This window comes from Lipotes vexillifer, unplaced genomic scaffold, assembly GCF_000442215.2.
Source record: "Lipotes vexillifer unplaced genomic scaffold, Lipotes_vexillifer_v1.1 scaffold102, whole genome shotgun sequence".
Classification (NCBI taxonomy): domain Eukaryota; kingdom Metazoa; phylum Chordata; class Mammalia; order Artiodactyla; family Lipotidae; genus Lipotes; species Lipotes vexillifer.
In genome coordinates this window covers 3,905,563-3,926,507 of record NW_006786541.1, presented here as the reverse complement: position 1 = coordinate 3,926,507, position 20,945 = coordinate 3,905,563, and the positions used below count along the sequence as shown (strand labels likewise).

General features: G+C 35.0%; 1 protein-coding gene across 5 annotated transcripts in view; it reads left to right on the top strand.

Annotated features, from left to right (window-relative positions):
* Positions 1–18,266, top strand: part of RNF111 (ring finger protein 111) — an 81,373-nt gene extending 63,107 nt beyond the window's left edge. The window contains exons 7-14 of one of the 5 annotated variants that reach the window (XM_007458895.1): positions 1,259–1,520; positions 5,241–5,589; positions 7,280–7,405; positions 8,405–8,531; positions 12,064–12,156; positions 13,487–13,582; positions 14,816–14,943; positions 16,613–18,266. In XM_007458895.1, coding sequence (XP_007458957.1) covers positions 1,259–1,520; positions 5,241–5,589; positions 7,280–7,405; positions 8,405–8,531; positions 12,064–12,156; positions 13,487–13,582; positions 14,816–14,943; positions 16,613–16,730 — 1,299 coding nt within the window. In that variant the 3' untranslated portion in view covers positions 16,731–18,266. Of the gene's footprint in view, positions 1–1,258; positions 1,521–5,240; positions 5,590–7,252; positions 7,406–8,404; positions 8,532–12,063; positions 12,157–13,486; positions 13,583–14,815; positions 14,944–16,612 lie in introns of all 5 variants that reach the window. The other 4 variants (XM_007458896.1, XM_007458897.1, XM_007458893.1 and 1 more) reach the window with 4 other exon arrangements.
* Positions 18,267–20,945: the final 2,679 nt, after the last annotated feature.

Below are 20,945 nucleotides of genomic sequence, written 5' to 3'. Positions count from 1 at the left end.
ACTTAAAAGAAAGAGCCTAGACATTTACTTAATTGATTGTAGACACATAATACAGAAGAGCAAAGTAGCTCTTTCTTTTCACCTTCCTACAGCTTCTCCTGAACCATCATCCTCCTTCCCTTTTAGTATCCAGAGTTTCTCATGTTTCTGTTACCCTCTGAGCTGGGAGGCCATTGAAAGTACAAAGACAACTCTGCCTCTAAACAAATAATAATAATAAAATAAAATAAATTTTAAAAAAGTACAAAGACCACTATGGTACCTCACTGGACTGGGTGACCTGGGCCTCTAATAAATGCATTACCCTAGCTTTCCTCACCTCTAGCCCCTCAGCTTTCAGTATTGAACAATTCCTGCATGTGATTCCATATATAACATCTTTATTTTCTTTAATCACAGTTTTAAAATTACAGCTGTACTGAACACTAAGCAAAAACCTGTATTTAAAATACTTAAGAATATAGAGAAGCAATTCTGTTTCTGTAATCTGCTCTAGAGTAGAAGGGTAAAGTGTTTTACTAAGCACTTTTCAAAGTGCTCAGGGGAAAAAACTTAATTACTTTTGAGTAGAGATGGAATCTAGACTCTTTGATTTTCCAACTTGGTAAATGGGCCTTCCCTAAAATTATATTCCTAATAAAAGTAATCGTGGTTTAACCTTTTTTTTTTTTTAAGTGAAAAAAGTTATGAGGAAAAGCTAGCTAATGGTTTAGCTTGAATAATCTTAGGCCCTTTGTTATCTTGGATAATGTTTGCACTATTAGAGTTTCAGTTGAATGCTTGCTGTGTACAGTTTAAAAACAGAACAAATTTTTACCTGGAGCCTTAAATGTTTTCAGTGGTATGATTGTATGTTTTGTAAAGGAGTCCTAAATTACCAGTCAGAATTTTGGGGTAAAGGAGGATATGGAAGTATGATTTAAAAGTTTCTTTCTCTCTTAAACTCTAGATAATGGAAGAGAAACAGATCTTAAAATAATATATTAATTAACTTTTGTTCATCTTACAGCATGATCTCATGCTTGATTATTTAAAATTGATTGTAGATTTTAAGTGTATAAGCACTACAATTTTTACAGTCCAAGATGCACACAGTATCTTCTTGGTGCTCAGTAGGTCTTCACACTCAAAATTTTTACCAGTTTTAAATTCATAGATTCATTTTCCTAGATTGCATTAGGAGTACTTTTATAATATAACATGAAACAATGTTTTGACCAAATTTTAGAAAGATAAAACATAGTTCCTCTTTATACAGCAGGCATTGCCAGTAGACCTGAGCAGCAGTGGTATCAGAAGTCATGGAAGTGGTGGTTTTCATGGAGCATCTGCCTTTGACCCCTGCTGTCCTGTTTCCTCTTCCCGAGCTGCAATCTTTGGCCACCAGGCTGCTGCTGCTGCCGCCCCAAGCCAGCCATTATCAGTAGATGGTTACGGATCCAGCGTGGTTGCACAGCCCCAGCCCCAGCCCCCTCCACAAGCCTCGCTGTCGTCTTGCCGACATTACATGCCGCCTCCTTGTAAGTATGAATTTAACAGGCAAAGAGCTTAGAGGCACATAGATGAAGCATCGTCCTCTCCTCATGAAATAACCTTTCAGTAATACTAGTTTATAAATTTTTAGTACCTCCTTGGCCTAAGAGTGGAGTGTATTTTTCCTATTTCATCCTCCCTTTACCTCACATACCCAAAACAGTCTTCTAAGGCAAAAAGGGCAGATGTTGTTGTAAAAGGTCTGGGAAAATAATAAAAAGTACATTTTGTCTATTTGACATACTAACATTTACATTTTAATTAATATCTATGAACTCGTACATTGAATGGCACCTTAGATTCCTGTAAAAGGAAATTTTAAGGCATTAGATTTATCCTTTAGGAGTAAAAGGAAATTTGAAAGTTTAGTAGTCATTTCCACACATAGGAAAGTAAACTTTGATTAATAATTCTGAAGCTTAACTGAGGCACAAGAGAAAATTCCTTGACAGAAAGCTTTGCCAATTGCAGAAAGGTTTCTGTAGTCATTTGATGCAAGCAATTAAAATAGAATCAGACATGGCTTTTCTAAAGAAATTGAAATCTATGAAATACCATAAGAAATGAGAAATACCCTTAGGCTGTGTAACATATATTTATTGCTCTGTTAAATCATAGGTTAATAATCAGATGGAAGCTTATTAAGTACTTTGATTTAAAAGAAACGCTGAAAATTCATGCCAGGGGTAAACCAGAAAGCTGGCAGGGAAATTTGCTTTTGTTTTGATTACATACAAGGGATAATTTTCAGTTATATATCTTCTTAGATCTCTTCTTCCAGTCCTATAATTTTTAAAATCTGGGTCCTGCAGGCACAGCTGGAGTCAACCCAGAATTTGTACAATGAAATCTGGTGATATATCACTTTTCAAGAATGCAACTTCAAAGTATAAGGTAGAAAAAAGGTTTTGAAACGAGTTAGTTTTTGCAAAGCATTGACCAGTGGGCAAATTCTGTGTGTGAACACTGGTATGATATACAGGCTGTTTTGTAATACTTGTTGATATTCATCTTTAATTGATTATCTTTTACTGAGAACTCAAAATGTGTGGTTTTCTCCCCCTCCCCTTTAAAAATAATATACTGAAGCAATTTATAAGTGTATCCATTCATCTTTTATGTCCTAATAAAAAAATGTTTTAGACTTAAACTTGTTTTACCTTTATCATAAAAGTAACTGGTGTACATCCTAAGAAATTCAAACTGCAGAATGATATAAAATGAGAAGTTAAAAGCCCTTCTCCTTTCTTCCCAGTAATGCTAGTACACCTCAGAGGTACCAACTGTTTATAGTTTATTATAAAACCTTTTGGAAATTTTCTTTCTCCACACGTTATTATGACATATCTCTCCTTTTTTAAAAAAATGGGATTATATCAAACATAGTATTTGCCTCTTGCTTTTTCATTTTTGTTTTTTTTTTAATTCAACAGTACATCTTAGATTTTTTTTCATATTAGAATATAAAAATCTAGCTCATTTTTTTAATACCCTCATAATATTCCATTGTATATTAAATTAGTCCTCTGTTGATGGGCATTTAAATTAGTTTTTTAGTCTATCTGTAGGGTAGCTTCCTGGGAGTGAGATTGCTGGGTTAAAGTGACATGCTGAACTTTAAAGAAGCAAGATCAAGAACTTTTTTTGTTTGTTTGTTTTTACTGGCAAGAACACATGAAATAGAGAAGAAGGGAAATGGTCTGTGGGAAGGCAGAATATTTCACCTTTATACAGTTTTGTATACATAAACAGTGTATTATAATGATGGCTGAATTTTTCACCACACACAAAAACTGGCAACTATGTGAGGTGATGGATATGTTAATTAAACTGATTGTGGTAATCATTTCATGTGGTATACATGTGTCAAATTATCATATTACACACTTTGAATATATTGTTGTATTTGTTAATTATACGTCAGTAAGGTTGAAAAAAATAAAATGATTAATGAAGAGTTAAATAAACTGATTCATTCCAAAACAAGACTTTAAAATTTTGTTATATTTGTGAATATTCTTTCTTGTATAATGATTATAGAAGTAGAAAACCTTGACATGAAACTGCGAAAAATGCTCTAAATTTGAGGAAGGATAGTTAACAATGATAAAACTTAGTGACTTCCTTTTTGATGACCAAGGAGTACTGAGCTTTGTGACTTCTTAGCGTAAAGCATTGATTTGAAAATATAACTTTTAGAAAATCAGTTTAAAAATATGTCACAACTTACATTGAGCTTAGTGAAAGTTTCCTTTAAATATTGTGAATATTTAGTGACTATTTCCTTTAAATAACAATACATACTAGCAAGGTTTCCTTTGAAGTATGGCTGAATGAGTCCATGGTTACCTAACTTTCACCACTGATGCATGAATCAAAGCAGTTAAAAATTGAAGGCAGTCTTTCTGTAATGAAACTAGAGAATAGCTGTAGCTCCATACCAGGCTACCAAGAAAAATCTTACAAATAAAATGAAATTAGAGCTAAAATCCAAAGAGGAGACAAACTTATTTTTAGACCTCAAACAGATGCATATCCCTTAGAGTAAGAGAGATACGTATTCCTCTGACGGACCATTCAACAGTCACTTTGCAACATAAAGATTCAGGATGAAGAAATGGGCGAAACCATCTTTATAAAGGCTGATTTCCGTGGCAAGTTCCTGGCAAATATACCCCCTTCTTCTTCTTCTTCTTCTTTTTTTTTTTTTACCCCCTTCTTCTTAATGTAGCACCGGAAAAGTGGCATGGGGCAGGAGGAGAAGTGCACTGACGAAAGTATGTGTTTGCAGTTGTGCCTAGGACTCGCAAGTTGCTTTCCTCTTTCTAGTGCTCTATAACCAGTAAATGACAAAGGAAAACAAGATTTATGTATTTATAAGTATATAATTTATACATTTGATTATACAAAAGCAACATACTTGAGTATGGCAGAGTAGAATTGACAGGAGACAATTTGGAAAAATGTTTATACTACCTTTTTATGACAAAGCTTGCATGTATACAAGGAATACTTATAAATCAACAAGAAAAAGGTGAATAATAGGCTAAGAATATGAATAGATAATTCTGGGAAGAAATGTAAGTGGTAAATAAATACATAATGTTTTTCTGGTTAGCATTTAAAAAATTTAGTGATAGTGTAATTAGGCAGGAGCTCTCGTGTACTGCTGATGGTAATTAATTATGTAAACTTTGGGAAGGGTGTTTTGTCAATCAGTATCTGAATTTAAATTATTCTCTCAGACTCAGAACTGCTTATAGGAATTTATGCTACAGAAACTCTCTGTGAGCAGTGTGTGTGTGTGTGTGTGTGTGTGTGTGTGTGTGTGCGCGTGCACATGCATGCATGTACACACACGTGTACATGCATGTATGAAAGAGCACAAGGGGAATCATACAGATGTTTATTGCAGCTTTGGATTACTTCCAGTTTTTATCAGTGGCGATTTCTTCAATAAATTTTGGTGCATTCGTATAGTGGAATGCTGTGAAGCTGTGAATGAAGTAAAGCTATATATATTGACATGAGAAGATACCTATGATTACTCAGAGAAGAAAGCAAGATGCCAAACAGGACTAAGCAGACTCAAGCATTGATAAAGTATTCATAAAAATTAAATATGTGCTAATATGTCTGTAAAATATAATAGGAATGTATTATGCCAATATATGCTCAACTGTATGGTGCCTGTGCTTTTCTTACAGATGCTTCTTTGACAAGACCACTTCATCATCAAACCTCTGCCTGCCCCCACTCTCACGGAAACCCTCCTCCTCAGACTCAGCCTCCGCCTCAAGTGGATTATGTTATTCCTCATCCTGTACATGCTTTCCATTCTCAAATATCTTCTCATGCAACATCTCACCCCGTGGCACCTCCACCTCCAACGCATTTAGCCAGTGCTGCTGCACCAGTCCCTCAGCATCTTCCTCCCACACACCAGCCAATTTCACACCATATTCCAGCCACAGCACCTACAGCACAGAGACTGCATCCTCATGAAGTGATGCAGAGGATGGAAGTTCAAAGAAGGAGAATGATGCAGCATCCAACGTATGTTTTATGTTTTTTAAAAAATAATCACACTTTATTCTTTCGCCTTCTGTTTCCATTGGTCTTTAAACCTGTAAAGTCTTTAGAAGTGATGTTGCTATCCTCAATTAATAGTGATGTAACTTAATCCTCAGTTCACTGGGAAATTAATTCTTTACTAACCAGAATGTTCCTCCGTCTCATCCTGAGTTGTAGGTGCTGACAAAAAAAATCTATATCAGGTTATTTAATAAAATCAAAGCCCTTTCAGGATATAACCCAAGGTCATTTATTTTTGCAAATTAATCTCTTGTTTGTTTCTTCAGTAGTCCATACTAAAGATTAATGTTAAAATTGCTGATCCTGAGTAACAAGATGTAAAGTTATTAAAGATTGAATTTGCTTTATTTTATGTGACCAACCAGAGGGAAGAAGGGTGTTAGTAGAAGTTTTCAACAGCTGACATTGAAAAACTAGTCTTATTAACTTACTTTATTTATAAATTTAAATATTAAGATATTCCCCAAACATTATGAAAAGACTATAATTGAACTTTTTGTTTTCTTTTGAAAATTCAGGATCTGATATTCTAATTTAGGGCAGCGTACTTTGTTGGTCTTATTCTGCCTGCCTGTTTTGGTAAATAAAGGTTTGCAGGAAAACAGCTACACTTGTTCATCTGTGTATTGTCTGTAGCTTCTTTCACACTACAGAAACTAAATTGAATAGTTGCAACAGAGACCATGTGGCCTATAGAGCGAAAAATATTAACTATTTGGCCCTTCCAGAATGTTGGCAAAACTCTTGACCTAATCAATAATCTGGCACTTGTGTAACTTCTTTCTTTAGTTATATAACTTAAGGTTATATTCAGAATCTCTGGCTGTTTCTGCCATTCTAATATAGTGACCCTTTATATAGAAAGTTGCCAATTTCATATTCATATCTTCCAGTATCTAGAAAATTAAGATTAAACATGCAAAATCTGTAAATGTGTTTGAAACTAATAGTAAGAATTAGACTGTAAAAAATGAATCCCTGGAACTGTTTTTTCTTAAGTGCCATTTGTTTAGAACTTTATGACTATTTGCATTTGTAAATTTGACAGACTTTAGACTAGAAAGAGAAAATATAATTAGCTGGGATGACAAAGTGTGAATGGAGGTAATGTCAGTTCCCTGGATGGGTTGACATGTGTGTTTGAAAAAAATGCACAAGGTTAAAATTTTTTTCTTAGACGTTTTATCCATTAAAATGGATGAATATTATTACAGTATAAAGGTGAAGCAAAATAAAATAGTTTCCATTTTTCTGCTTTATATGTTTATATAAAATAACTTCTTCGTGCCTGTAGCATATGCTGGAGTATTAATTTTTAAAATTTTATTTTCATTTAGTTCCTATTATTCTATTTAAAATACTTGCTGTAAAGCAGGTATGCAAGATAATGTTAAAACTGCCTTTTTCCTTGGGTGATATTTGGATTGGAGGCATTGTAATAAATGAGCAGTGAGAATTTGGGGGATTATGGTTTCTTGATTTATTATTAATCATTAAATTATTTTATATTACATTTTTATAATTTATAGAATTAATTTCAAGACTAATCTGTAGATGTTTGTAATAGTAATACTATATTATTTTTCCTACACTAAGAAATAACCAATTATTCAATTATTTCCAGTGGTCTTTTTGTGTTCTGTGTTTCCAGGCGGGCACATGAACGCCCCCCACCCCATCCACATAGGATGCATCCAAACTATGGTCATGGGCATCATATTCATGTGCCTCAGACTATGTCCTCACATCCTCGACAGGCTCCAGAGAGATCTGCCTGGTCAGTATCTTGTTTATTTCAAGCTATGCTCAGTTTCTTGTGGTGGAAACCTGGAAGAGATATTTTGTAGTGGAATGCCTAGAGAAGGGTAGTGTGGAGAAACTGAATTCCAGCTTATCTGTGAAGCACTGTCTCTGGGTGAGTCCTAAGAGACCTGGAGAGGAAAGAGTAGCAGCTTGAGTTCTGGGGCAGGGAACGTGTCAAACAGGAGTAGAGCTTTTTGTTGTTGTTGTTTTTCAGGGATCTACCGTCAAAAGTTAACTCCCTAAGCTTTTCATAACTTCTTTATCCACCGCCCCCCACCTTTGTACTCACATTTGCTGTACCACCCTCAACCCCTGCTGTTGACAGGGGAAATCCAGCCAGCATCCTCTAGGCTTGTGTTCTTTCCTAGAGAAATGGAAGCAGATTTGCATTAATTTTCTTTCTGGATCTGTTGTCTGTAGGCAGTCATTGAGATCTTGATCCACAATGACTTTTGAGACAAAACATAAGATGAGAATAAATAAATGAGGATTTGGCATTTACCAAATTTTACTCTTTCTAAAATTCTGTTTACCCTTGCTTTGTAAGGTAATTGTCCTTGATGCCAAAAATCCAGAGGCACTATCCAGCAAATGGAAGACCTGGGAGCACATTCATATAAACCAAAAAAGTAAACTCATTCTATATGCTCCTCAAGAAGGATCAGACTTTTAGATTGGAAGGAACCTTAGGGGCCATTCATTGTATTCCCTTCCTTTGTGAAATGTGAAGCTGAATGCAAGTGCTTTGCTCCTCACGCTCACAAAATTGGATCTTTGAATGTTAATTCCTAAAGTGAATTTGAAATTATTAGTTATATCCTTTGGGCTAAGTAAGATAAGAATCTTTTTTTCTCAGCTAAGTAAGATAAGAATCTTCAGATTACTTTAAAAAATGTAAACATCATCCCCCATTTGTGTTAATAATAAAGACACTGTAAGGATGTCTAAAATTTAAACTGTTCTCTTTTGTCAGGGAACTGGGAATTGAAGCTGGAGTGACTGCAGCTACTTATACACCTGGAGCATTGCATCCTCACTTGGCCCATTACCATGCACCACCTCGACTTCATCACTTGCAATTAGGAGCTCTTCCTTTAATGGTAAAATAGGAACATTTCAAAATTCTGCCATAGTTGCCTTCAAAAACTATTCTTCCTTTTCTAAATTAAATATTTTATTGGAAATATTTTTAATGTATTAGTTGTTAATAGGTGTTTCAGTAGAAGTTGAGAATTATTATTAGATTGAAACTGTGCTATAAGAAGGTATTAGATATATTAAAATATGTGTTTGTATTTGCATTGTAAAATATATTCTTCTTAATGTAAAAAATGACAAATTTTTTTCTTTTTATGTGAAGATGACAATATTGATCCACTCTCCCTAGGACATGTACTTTATTTTGTTGTAAGTGGTAATGGGTCTGTTCTAATGCATTCATACTTTATTTTCTGATCAGCAGGACTGTATTAATTCTCTGTATCTGATTTGAACAGATTCAGATTTTGTTGATCCATTTTGAGTTCTAAAGAACAAATTTTGCAAAAATTGAGTTTGCTCTTCACATAATACATATTGTGTGGTACAGAGAAGTGAGTAGTTTTGTCTTGTAGGGGTAGAGGCACTGCAGAGAAGGTTGCCAAGACACTTTATTATACATGCAACTTCTAAGCAGGCTTTGGAAGAATTGGGAATGGTACTCTTACAGTGGCTACAGCATGTAAAGAGCTTTCAAATAGCATAAGCACAAGGAAATCCAAGTAAGTTGGTATTTCTAGATCTTAGGGGTGAGGGTCATTCAGCAATGAAATATCTGCCCTGCTAAGAAACTAGGACTCAGGAGCCATTGAAAGGGGAATGTCTTGATCATATTTATGTTGTTAGAGTGATTTGATCAGATTGTAGTTAAATAGACCCCCTCTTTAGTTGTGTGTAAAATAGATTTCGTGGTAGGAGAAGGATACTGGTTAGGACATTATAGTAGAAGAGATAAAAGTTGGTGAATGCCTGAACAAGGGCAGTGGCAGTTGACATAAAAATGATGGGATATATTTGAGTAATATTTAGGATGACTCCCAGATTTCTAGCTTTGGTTATTAGGTATATGATGTTGCCATTCACTAAGTTGGAGAATATTAGATGAGGGTTTAGGGAAGGGGTTATTAGGTGAGTTAGGTTTTGGACATATTGAATCTGAGATAATTTGTGTATCAAGGTGGGATGTCCAGTAGGAAGTTAGGTTTATGGTCTGGATCTCCAAACAATAAACTGAGTTAAAGATGGGTTGTGATCTGTCAATGTACAATATATATGTGTCACATATCTGTCATATTACATGAATCCATGGAAGAGGATTAGATTTCCGGGAAAATCTAATCTAATCTGTCAGACTGACAAGAGATTGAAAAAAACCTTGGAGAATAATAATACTATATTTAAATGATAATACTGTACTTCAAACAAATAATTCCAAGAATTGGCTAGAGAAGTTGAGGATAAATAAAGTTAGAATTATGTCAAAATAATATGGTCAGTAGCGTTTCATCCCAAAAAAGTAAAGTTTGAAAAATGTTGAATGCATTTGGCATGGGAGTGGTTATTGGCGGCTTTTGTCAGAGTGATTTCAGTAGTGGTGAGGGATGGAGATGGGGTGCCTCTTAGATTACAGTACGGAAGGTTAAAAAATGTGGAGACTGTGAATATAAACTACTTGCTTTATAAACTTGGCTGTGAAGGGAAAGTGGGCAATAGGGTTGGCATTTGTTCCAGGATTAGAGAGGTAATTTAGGTTTGGAGAAACTTGAAGGTAATTTTAGGTTTCGGACAGAACAACATTAACATTAGGGAGGGCTTGTTTGAAGATGTCGCGGAAAAGGGGTGGGTAGCAGCTAATTAAGGATGACCCAGGGTCGGGGGAATAGAAGAGGGGAGCAGGTGATAGAGCTGACCTTTGAGTAGGAGAAAGAGGAAGCTTACCCCTAAAAGCTAGAGAAAGGAGGCTAGGGAGGGTTACAGGAGAGGTGCAGCTTTAAGTAGTTTGGAAGACAGGAGTTCCTTTCTGATTTTTTTCATTTTCCTTGGGGATGTGTAGGAAGTTAGATTATCTGCTTAAAGCTGGATACTACTGATCTTGATTATGAGGAAAATTGCAGATATTTAAATACTAGGCTATTTTAAGGGTAAAAGTTATTGCTTATTTTAAATTCTTTCCCATGTGTGAATTGTCTTTTAAAGCTGTAAAACCTGCTAGAAGTATGTTACGATTCAGCAGAAGCTGATTAAAAAATAATTTTGGAGATTTATTTATAAAAATGGTAGAATGGTGCTCTGTCTCAGAATCTCCCTTTCCTAACACTGCGGTCAGCTCTTGTTATTCATGGTAGTTATGTTGTGTAGATTTGCTGTGAACGCTGACCAAGCAGATGTTGAACTATTGGGGTGGCCAAAAAGTTCGTTCGGGGTTTTCTGTAACATCGTATGGAAAAACCCAAACGAACTTTTTGGCCAACCCAATATTATTCCTAAGGGTAAATACAGCCCTAGGTTATTGCAGGCTTCTAGTCACACAACAACCAGTCAATGCATCACGTTGTTTTAATGTGTTTTTCTGTTTAGAGACACCTTATTTGACATATACTGTTGATTCATTAACATTGATCTCATGGCCAACAACACCATAACTTATGCCTGAATGAAGCTTATCTACACATATTTTCTGTATAAAGCACATCACAACCTTCTTGCACTTAGGAACACTAGCCAGCAATTAAGCATTTTGTTTGGGAGCCATTTTAAACAATAAAATGATCTATAAATAGCACAAAAATGTGGAAAACATTGCACTAAGTAGATTGCAAAAAAGATACTTGTTTACAGTGTAAGAGCTGAAACAACTAGGCAGGGTCTTCTTCCTCTAGGCTGGGAACACGTATTGGGCAAGTCAAATTTTGTGCTGCTCTGTGCAGGTCCATGAATGACTGTGAGAGCACGACTATTGATTTTGGAGTTACAAATAAATTCAAATAAATTCACTCAAGTAGGTGAGTTCACAACAAAGACATCCATGAATAATAAGGATTGACTATGCCTAACAAAAAAATTAGAAAACACTGTTAAAACTTTCACTAACAGAGCCAAACCAAAAAGGGAGCCAAGGGTACCTTTGACTATTTGGGAGTTAGAGGAAGGGAAGTAAAACTTTTATGTTGAAGTTAAGTTTTGTGCATTTCTGTTTCTTAATACTGTTCAATAAAGCTCTCTGAAACTGATCAGATCTTATAAAATTTTAGCCTTTATACGTTTAGGCTACTAAGAACATCGTTCTTAGGTTTGAGTATTTTCTACTTAGGATTCTTTGTGCAAAATAAATCAAGTAGAAGAGAATTGTTATCTCGTGGAACTGCTGTTCCCTTTTTTTTTTTCCTTCTGATGACGGTTTGAGTTACTATAAAAGAGATCATTTTTGAAGAGGAACCTGTTAACAGAATGCTTTTTTGGAGCTATATATACTTATTGAAGTTGATTTTTGTGAGAAGCTGGATGGAGAGAATTGAGTGTCTGAATTATTCAATGGTAGCAGCAAAACTTGAGCCTATTCTTAATTAATTTAGCCTATCTCTTCTACTAAAATAGGTTCCTGACATGGCAGGCTATCCTCACATTCGTTACATTTCATCAGGCTTGGATGGAACATCATTCAGAGGTCCTTTCAGGGGCAATTTTGAGGTATGTAATAAAATTAATGAAGATATTTGCCACAGTGTCCGTAATGCAGAGAGAGAATATATGTAATATTAATATTTACAGCTGTATAGGATTGCTGCAGTGGCTGGGGATCAGAAAGCAGTAAAATACCTGAATTTCTGATATTGCTTCTCGGGATTATTATAGAAAAGTTTATAAGTGATATTAATTTTAGTGTCAGAAATTACCCAAGTATTTGAAGAAGAGTAAATGAAAATATCTAATACAGAAGAATGTAGAAATTTATTGAATTAATATAAATATCAGATAAAGAACCATACTATTAAATGTGGGAGAAGAACCTTAATGCTTTTTTTTTTTAATAAATGCAGTAGACTTACGTGCTTCATTGAACCCATGTGATGTTTGTAATACATTAGAATTGAGCAGTAACATTTTCTATATAAATCTACCTTTTGCAATATATCTTGGAAATCAGTACTATCATTTTTTGGACCAATTCATTGTTTTCAATAGCTCTCATATTCTACTGTGTGGATGAATATAATTTAACCATTCTCCTGGAAAATCATTTAGGTTTTTCTAATATTTTCCTACTACAATCGATGCCTAATGCTTTTTGACTAAGCTTAATTTTTAGAGAAGCATTGCTGTAGAAAAATAAACCTAAGTAATTCAGTTTTTCTCCAAATATCTTCTTGCTTGAATTTTCAGGAAGAACGAGTCATTTGAATATGATGTAAAGTTTTTTGTTTTTTTAAAAAATTTATTTATTTTTGGCTGCATTTGGTCTTCGTTGCGGCACGCGGGCTTTCTCTAACGGCGAGTGGGGGCTACTCTTCGTTGTGGAGCATGGGCTCTAGGGCACACAGGCTTCAGTAGTTGCGGCACACGGCATGTGGGATCTTCCCAGACCAGGGCTCGAACCCCTGTCCCCTGCATTGGCAGGCGGATTCTTAACCACTGCACCACCAGGGAAGTCCCTGATGTAAAGTTTTGTTTCTTCATGTCAGTTTGGAAGTTGAAGTCACTGGGACTTAGAACTATTTTTTGACCTGTTTCCCTATTTTACTACAATGATTTCATCTTCTACATGCATGCACACATGCTTACTGATGTACATAGTACCATGCGGTAATATGCTTCCCTAGTCTGCAAGGATAACTTTGCCATACCACTCAGTTGGCTGAGAAAAGAATTATAAACAGCCTTACTGTATATATGGCTTTTTGAATACTCTATTTACATTGCAGGTTTATAAATATGGAACTTTATTGCTTTTACAGTATTGACAGTGCTGTTCAAGGAATAATCATCCTGACTTTTAATACTAGTTATTCTTCACCTTCAGGAACTTATTCATTTGGAAGAAAGACTAGGAAATGTCAATCGTGGAGCATCCCAGGGGACAATTGAAAGGTGTACATATCCACATAAATACAAAAAAGTAAGAATTTATTTTATGAAACATCTACATTATTATTGAAATGCATAACATTTAATATTATGGACTTCCTTTGAGTTTGTGGAGTCTAGCAACTACATTTTTTTTTTTTTTTTTTTTTTTTTTGCGGTATGCGGGCCTCTCACTGTTGTGGCCTCTTCTGTTGCGGAGCACAGGCTCCGGACGTACAGGCTCAGCGGCCATGGCTCACGGGCCCATCCGCTTCGCAGCATGTGGGATCCTCCCGGACTGGGGCACGAAGCCATGTCCCCTGCATTGGCAGGTGGACTCTCAACCACTGCGCCACCAGGGAAGCCCTACATTTTTTATTATTAAAACAATACATGCATGTGGTTAAAAAAATGGAAAGTATAAAAATATATACTCTGAAGTCTGTTACCCTACTGATCCTAGTTTTCCTTCCCAGAAGAAAAATCATGCTTAAAGATTTCTTAGGTATTCTTCCACATATTTTTAATCATATGCATATGTATATATTTTTCTTTCACTTTTAAAAATAAAGGGGATAATATACACACATTTTTGCACATTTTCTTTTCATTCTATATCAGCACCTACAGATGATCCATATTCTTTTTAATCGCTTATACAGAATTCCATCATACAGTAGTACCATAATTTGATTAGTCAGTTACTTTGATGGACATTTAATTGACCCACATTTCTTATATTCTACCCTTATATTCCTTATGTAGTATTACATCTAGAAGTTATGGACTAGGCATGTTAAATAAATTTCTTTCAACAGACAACAGTGTTCTATGCTATAGAGACTAATAAAAGTGTGAAATTTCTGTTCATTGTATTTTTCATCCTTTTTCTAAGAGTATTAATGAGGTATTACCATTAAAGTCCTTTCAACTGTTTAAGCTAAATACTATAATTAGCATTAATTTTTTGAATGTTATTTGAAATATTCATTAGTAAAATAAAGTTTATTTGGCTGTGCTCATGATAGGACAAAAATAGTATATAGTATTCTAATTGTGGACTAAAAATGATAAATTTCAAACGAATGAATTTCTGTTACTTTTAATTTTGCTTTTGATGCTGATTATTTAAGGGTCTTACAAGAACACTTAATTCATCCTTTAATTCATGACAGTTTTACCTGGGAAATAAGTTGTGGGTGAATGTGTGGTTTTGTTTTGTTTTGTTTTTCAAATAAACACAGACTTTACTCAGTTGTTCAATAATGTCATCTCTACTAATAAGGTAACAACTGATTGGTTCTCACAGAGGAAACTGCACTGCAAACAAGATGGGGAAGAAGGGACTGAGGAAGACACAGAGGAAAAATGTACTATCTGTTTGTCTATTTTAGAGGAAGGTGAAGATGTGAGGTAACCAGACACTAATTATCTAAAATCCATTGTCAAAACTGTACAAGATTTTATTTGAAAGTAGACCAGAACCCAAATAAAGATTACTCCTGGCATACCCTGTTACCAGTCTCTGACATGTAGAATTGCCGCCTTACAGTGAGTGAAATAAAAAAGATTAAAGTCTCTGTATTAACAGCAAAGGGGTGTGGATGGGAAATATACTACCTGTTTGGGGGCCACACCAAGACGTGGCCAGGGAAATTTTGTGGTCAAAAATGTCTTCTTTAAATCTTGCAGGAAGGAGAATTTGAGAGGTGAGAGGCTTTGGAGGCCAAGACAGATATATTAATGTATTCTCCAGAGCTTAAAGAGGGGGATCCAGATTAGCTCCATGCAGTTTGTTTTACAGCATCTTTTATAAAGTAATCTTGTTCTAAAATTTCCTCTCAGTTTGTAGACTGTTTTCTTCTTGCAACTTTGTGATTTAGGAAATGTTATTATGCTAACCAAATATTAATTTTAGACTTCTTTTTATAATCTCTTAAGTTAATTGTTTTCTTCCTATTCTGGTTTTTTCTAATGTAACATAATCCCATATGAAACAAGTTCTATAACATATATAAAAACTGTATAGTAGTTTTGTTGCCCTAGTTTATAAGGAAAACTTTATCGTATTTCTTCAGTTGGCTAAGAGAGAGAAAAAATGTTATAAAAAGTTGTCTGCTATACCACATATAAGGTTATTGGAACACTGTATTTCCAGTGGAGATTTATAAATGTGGATGATAATTATTTTTACAGTATTGACAATACTGTGCAAGGAATAATTGGAACACCTCTTTTTAGCTATTTTTACAAAATATTAGGAAGTCTGAAATGTATGACAACTCTTAACGGGGGTGGAAGTTGAAATGGACACTTAAGTCAGTAACTTTTATCCTACTGTTACACTTAGATTTAACGTTACCCAGTTATTGCATGGAAGCTTTCTTTATTTCTCAGTTTCTAATTTGTAGTGTAGTGTACTAAAGTAAACGTCTCTTTTTAACCTAATTTTAAACGAGTAGCGTAGAATTAAGTGGATATAACATGAAAACAATATTATTAACCTTTAATCAATCAGGTACTTAAATTTAATGTGTAAAGATCCTGTAGACAGAAAATAACATTGCATATTAAGACATTCCTTAATCAGTATGATATGGCTGCTCTATATTTACAACATAAGTTCTAAGGTTTTTGAGAGAGAATTAAGTGAGATTTTTTTTGAAAGTGATCCACAAATACAATGATTTGATATTTAAAAATGTACTTACAGTATTATGTTACAGGAAACATATTGCCAACTCCAGTGCATTGGCAGCTCATGTAGAGAAGCAAAGCTGGAATAATTGCTAATGTAATTGTTGTTGTTAAAATTCTTGAGATTTTACATAATTTGATTCCATACCTGTAAAAGTTAATTATCTTGGTCATTTATACATTATATTGCCCAGAATATTAACTTAATGTAGGTGTAACTCTTGAGTACGGAGGGGTGTTTTTTTTTTTTTTTAACAGAAGAGAAAAATGTTTAGTAACTTCAGAACATTACTGAATTATTACATGTATCATTTGTTTAAAAATAAATGCCACTACACTTGTCATAAAATTAATTTTTGCTTTTTGTTTCTTTTGCCTATAATAGACGCCTTCCCTGTATGCACCTTTTCCACCAAGTGTGTGTTGACCAGTGGTTGATTACCAATAAGAAGTGCCCCATATGCAGAGTGGACATTGAGGCCCAGCTGCCAAGTGAAAGTTGACACCATGTTTCAGAACTCTTACCCTCCCTCTCATTCCCACCCTCCTGGTACTGCAGTCTACCAAAGATGGCATGACTTACCTGCGCAGATTTGGAAGCCGTGAACTTAGAGTGCTGGCTCTGCTATATGGTACAACTAATGCTAGACCTACAGTTAATGTATACAGTTGATTTTGATGTATTTATAAAAGCTTTTTTTTTCTAGATTTGACATTTTTCCTGTATCATTTTACTGTATTTTTGCATGGTTCCTTGTATTGCATTTCTTTGCACATATTATGGGCTTGTGACCCTAAACTTGCAGGCAAGATTAGCTGCTTTAGTAAGTAGAATTTCGTGGTCTTTTTGTTTTTTACATAGTACCAGGTCTTGAGAATTATGAATTTTTTTTATCCATTACTAACGTTTAATTTAATCAATCATGTACTTTAGTTTAATGTATAAAGATCCTCTAGAAAATGATAATATTGTGTATTAAGACATTCCTTAATTAGGACAAAATGGCTGCTGTATATTTACAATATGGAGTTCTGAATTAAATACCATTCTTGATACTGGGAACAGAATACAAACCATTTTCAATCAGATGCAGGTGGTATTCACATCACCAGAGTGATCAATAGAAATTTTCTTGGTGTATCCTTTTCCTTTCAGCACAATGCAGATAGAGTTGAATATTGATATCATACATTTAGACTGCTGTTCTGATTGTATTTATCTTTTTCCTACATTGTTTAGAACTTTATTTCCCAGATTCAATTTTTGCTGCTGTGAAACAGCTCTGATGAACACTAAATAGTAATTTCAATTAGCTGGATTGTACATACTTGCAGATTTAACAAAATTTTAGGGAAATTGGAGAAGACATGTAGAATTTTGTTCAGTCTTCTGCTAAGCACGTATATTAAAGATATCTGCTTACATTGATTTTTGTAAACACATTTAGTCAGGATTTAGTATTGCAGTCATCGGCAGGTATCTGTGCATTCATAGAACTTCTAAAGGTCCCAGGATCACTTTTAAAGGGATTTTTATTAGTTTAAAGATAAATAAAGTCAGCTGAATCTACATGTCTCTTGTTTTATTTCTCTTTAAACTTGAAAACAGTAAATCTGCAGATACTGTGAGGCACAAATTATACTGTCAACCTACTGTTGCTCTGGTTTTAGACTCCCACTTCATACATTACCAAGAGTCGATCACTGATTTAAAAATTTTAATTTCTATAGTTAAGATTTACTGCATAATATAGAATATTAAAGTTAAGTTAATGTACTAACATTTCTCCTTTGGAGAAAGTTTTAATCCACTTAAGGATGTGTATTATCAAGATACTTTCATATACAGGATAGCCTAATTTTATTTGTCTAAATATGCTTAACATGCCCCAGATTGCAAATGCATCAGTCAGTAACATCACTGTCTGTATGTGGAAGACATGTTCCCATGGATCATATGTGAAGATGTCGATAAGCTTGCATTAAGCCACCTGCTTTGTAAGTGGATTGATTAATAAATAACTTATATTTCTTTTGTCTTTGTGTTTCATAATTCATTTTTATAAAACTGTTTACACTGAACATCTTGGAATTCAAAACAGTGATCTCACTCAAGTTGACATTTGCATAACTTGATGATTGTATTCATTCAGTTATGGCTACTTGCCCTTATTTTGTATTAATAAATGTTACACCGTAGTACTTGGCAGTATCAACATGCTTCAACATAGTATGTGTAGAGATGGAGGATGGACCATGGTTTATAAATTTGGATATAAAATAATATATTTAAAAAGAATACTAGGGACTTCCCTGGTGGTACAGTGGTTAGGAATCTGCCTGCCAGTGCAGGGGACACGGGTTCGATCCCTGGTCCAGGAAGATCCCACATGCCGAAGGGCAACTAAGCCCATGCGCCACAACTACTGAGTCTGCGCTCTAGAGCCCACAAGCCACAATTACTGAGCCCGCGTGCTGCAATTACTGAAGCCCGTGCACCTAGAGCTCGTGCTCCACAACAAGAGAAGCCACCTCAATGAGAAGCCCACGCACCGCAACGAAGACCCAAGGCAGCCCCCCCAAAAAATTATAATAATAATTTAAAAATTAAAAAAAAAGAATACTAAATGATTAAGCTGCAGTTGTAGAAGGGTTGTGGGAGGAGTGGCAAGACAGAATGAGAGAGAGAAAAAGAGAGAGAGAGACTTTGTTTGCCATCTTACTGGGGACAAGAGCTAGTAGCCTGTCTTCAGGTAGCCTGTGATGGATGTAGGACTTTACCACTGGAAAACCCAGGGTCTGTGCCAAGGGGTAAGATGGGGAGAATTTATACAATGGAGGCCTTCTTCATGCTCCCCAAAACACAAATACAGATAGATTTCTCTCTTTTTTTAATATTATATCAGATTTAGATGCACAACTACCTATTGACCTGTTTAATGATTGCTACTGAATTTTTTTAAATCTAAAGTATCATTACTTTAAAATTTATTTTATGCAAGTATTTGTACCATATACCTGAATTGTTCATGCAGGAGCTTCTTAAGCTACTGCAGTTAATTACAGAAAAATGTGATTAGTAATGAACCAAGTGAGAAAGAAAATAATTTTTAGTATTTTAACTTTTCTGTGCTTTGTTTTGGTGTCTTCCATATCCTGCTACCTCTTATGTCAAAACGAAAATTTCAGTGATAGCTATCCAAATACTTTAAAAACTCTTTTGTCAGCAAATCCTTATGTTCATCGTTGTTAATATGCAAGTGATAAATTGATATTTGAAACATTTTTTTTATCTGGTGACTTTGTTTAAGCTGCTAGCACATTTCATCATTTGAAATGTTCATTGTTGTTAATATGCAAGTGGTAAGCTGATATTTGAAACATTTTTTTAATCTGGTGACTTTGTCTAAGCTGCTAGCACATTTCATCATTTGAACCATAACTATTTGACAGAAAACTAGCTCTGTTTTAAAAATGCTATTTGTAATACAAATTAAAATGTAAACGCTGTAGACATTTTATGATTAGTTTTTCATAAATGGGAATAGCTTAATTTTGTAGAAAATGCATCCTGAATTTTTTTTTAACATCTTTATTGGAGTATGATTTCCTTACAATGGTGTGTTAGTTTCTGCTTTATAACAAAGTGAATCAGTTATACATATACATATGTCCCCATATCTCTGATTTTTTTAAAAATTTTTATTTTATATTGGAGTATAGTTGATTTACAATGTTGTTAGTTTCAGGTGTACAGCAGAGTGATTCAGTTATACATGGACATGGATCTATTCTTTTTCAAATTCTTTTCCCATTTTGGTTATTACTGCATCCTGATTTTTGAAAAAATAGTTTATTTATTTTTGGCTGTGTTGGGTCTTCGTTGCTACGCACGCGGGCTTTCTTTAGTTGCGGTGAGCGGGGGCTACTCTTCGCTGCGGTGTGCGGGCTTCTCATTGCAGTGGCTTCTCTTGTTGTAGAACATGAGCTCTAGGCGTGTGGGCTTCAGAAGTTGTGGCACTAAGGCTTCAGTAGTTGTGGCTCACGGGCTCTAGAGTGCAGGCTTAGTTGTGGCGCACGGGCTTAGCTGCTCCGTGGCATGTGGGACCTTCCCGGACCAGGGTTCGAACCCGTGTCCCCTGCATTGGCACCCCTGCATTGGCAGGCGGGTTCCTAACCACTGCGCCACCAGGGAAGCCCTGCATCCTGATTTCTAATTTAACTTCCAAAACCTCTGGCAACAGTAAATTTTCTTGCATATTCAAGACTTGACATGTCACAATATTGGATATGGCAATATTGAAATATTTTCTCTCAGTTATAGATTTCACTCATTTCCTTGAATTAAGGGTTATGTCCAAAACAGCTATTTCTTTCTAAGAAAAACTAATGTTACCACTTTTGTGGTTGGGCCTGCTGGGCCTTCTCTCTCCTCTGTATTCTATACAGACTCACAGGCCACACAGTTGATCTTTTGGAGTTTTGAAAAGATTATAGTCTGGTGTCAGACAGACTTGGGCTTAGAATTGTGTAACTCTAAAAAACTTAAGCTTTCTGAGCTTCATCTTTCTTATCTGTAACAGAAATAGTTTGTTATTAGAATTAAATGAGATGAGTGTAAAGAGCTTTGCATATAGGACATACTTAAGAAGATACGTTCTGGGCTTCCCTGGTGGCGCAGTGCTTGAGAGTCCGCCTGCCGATGCAGGAGACGCGGG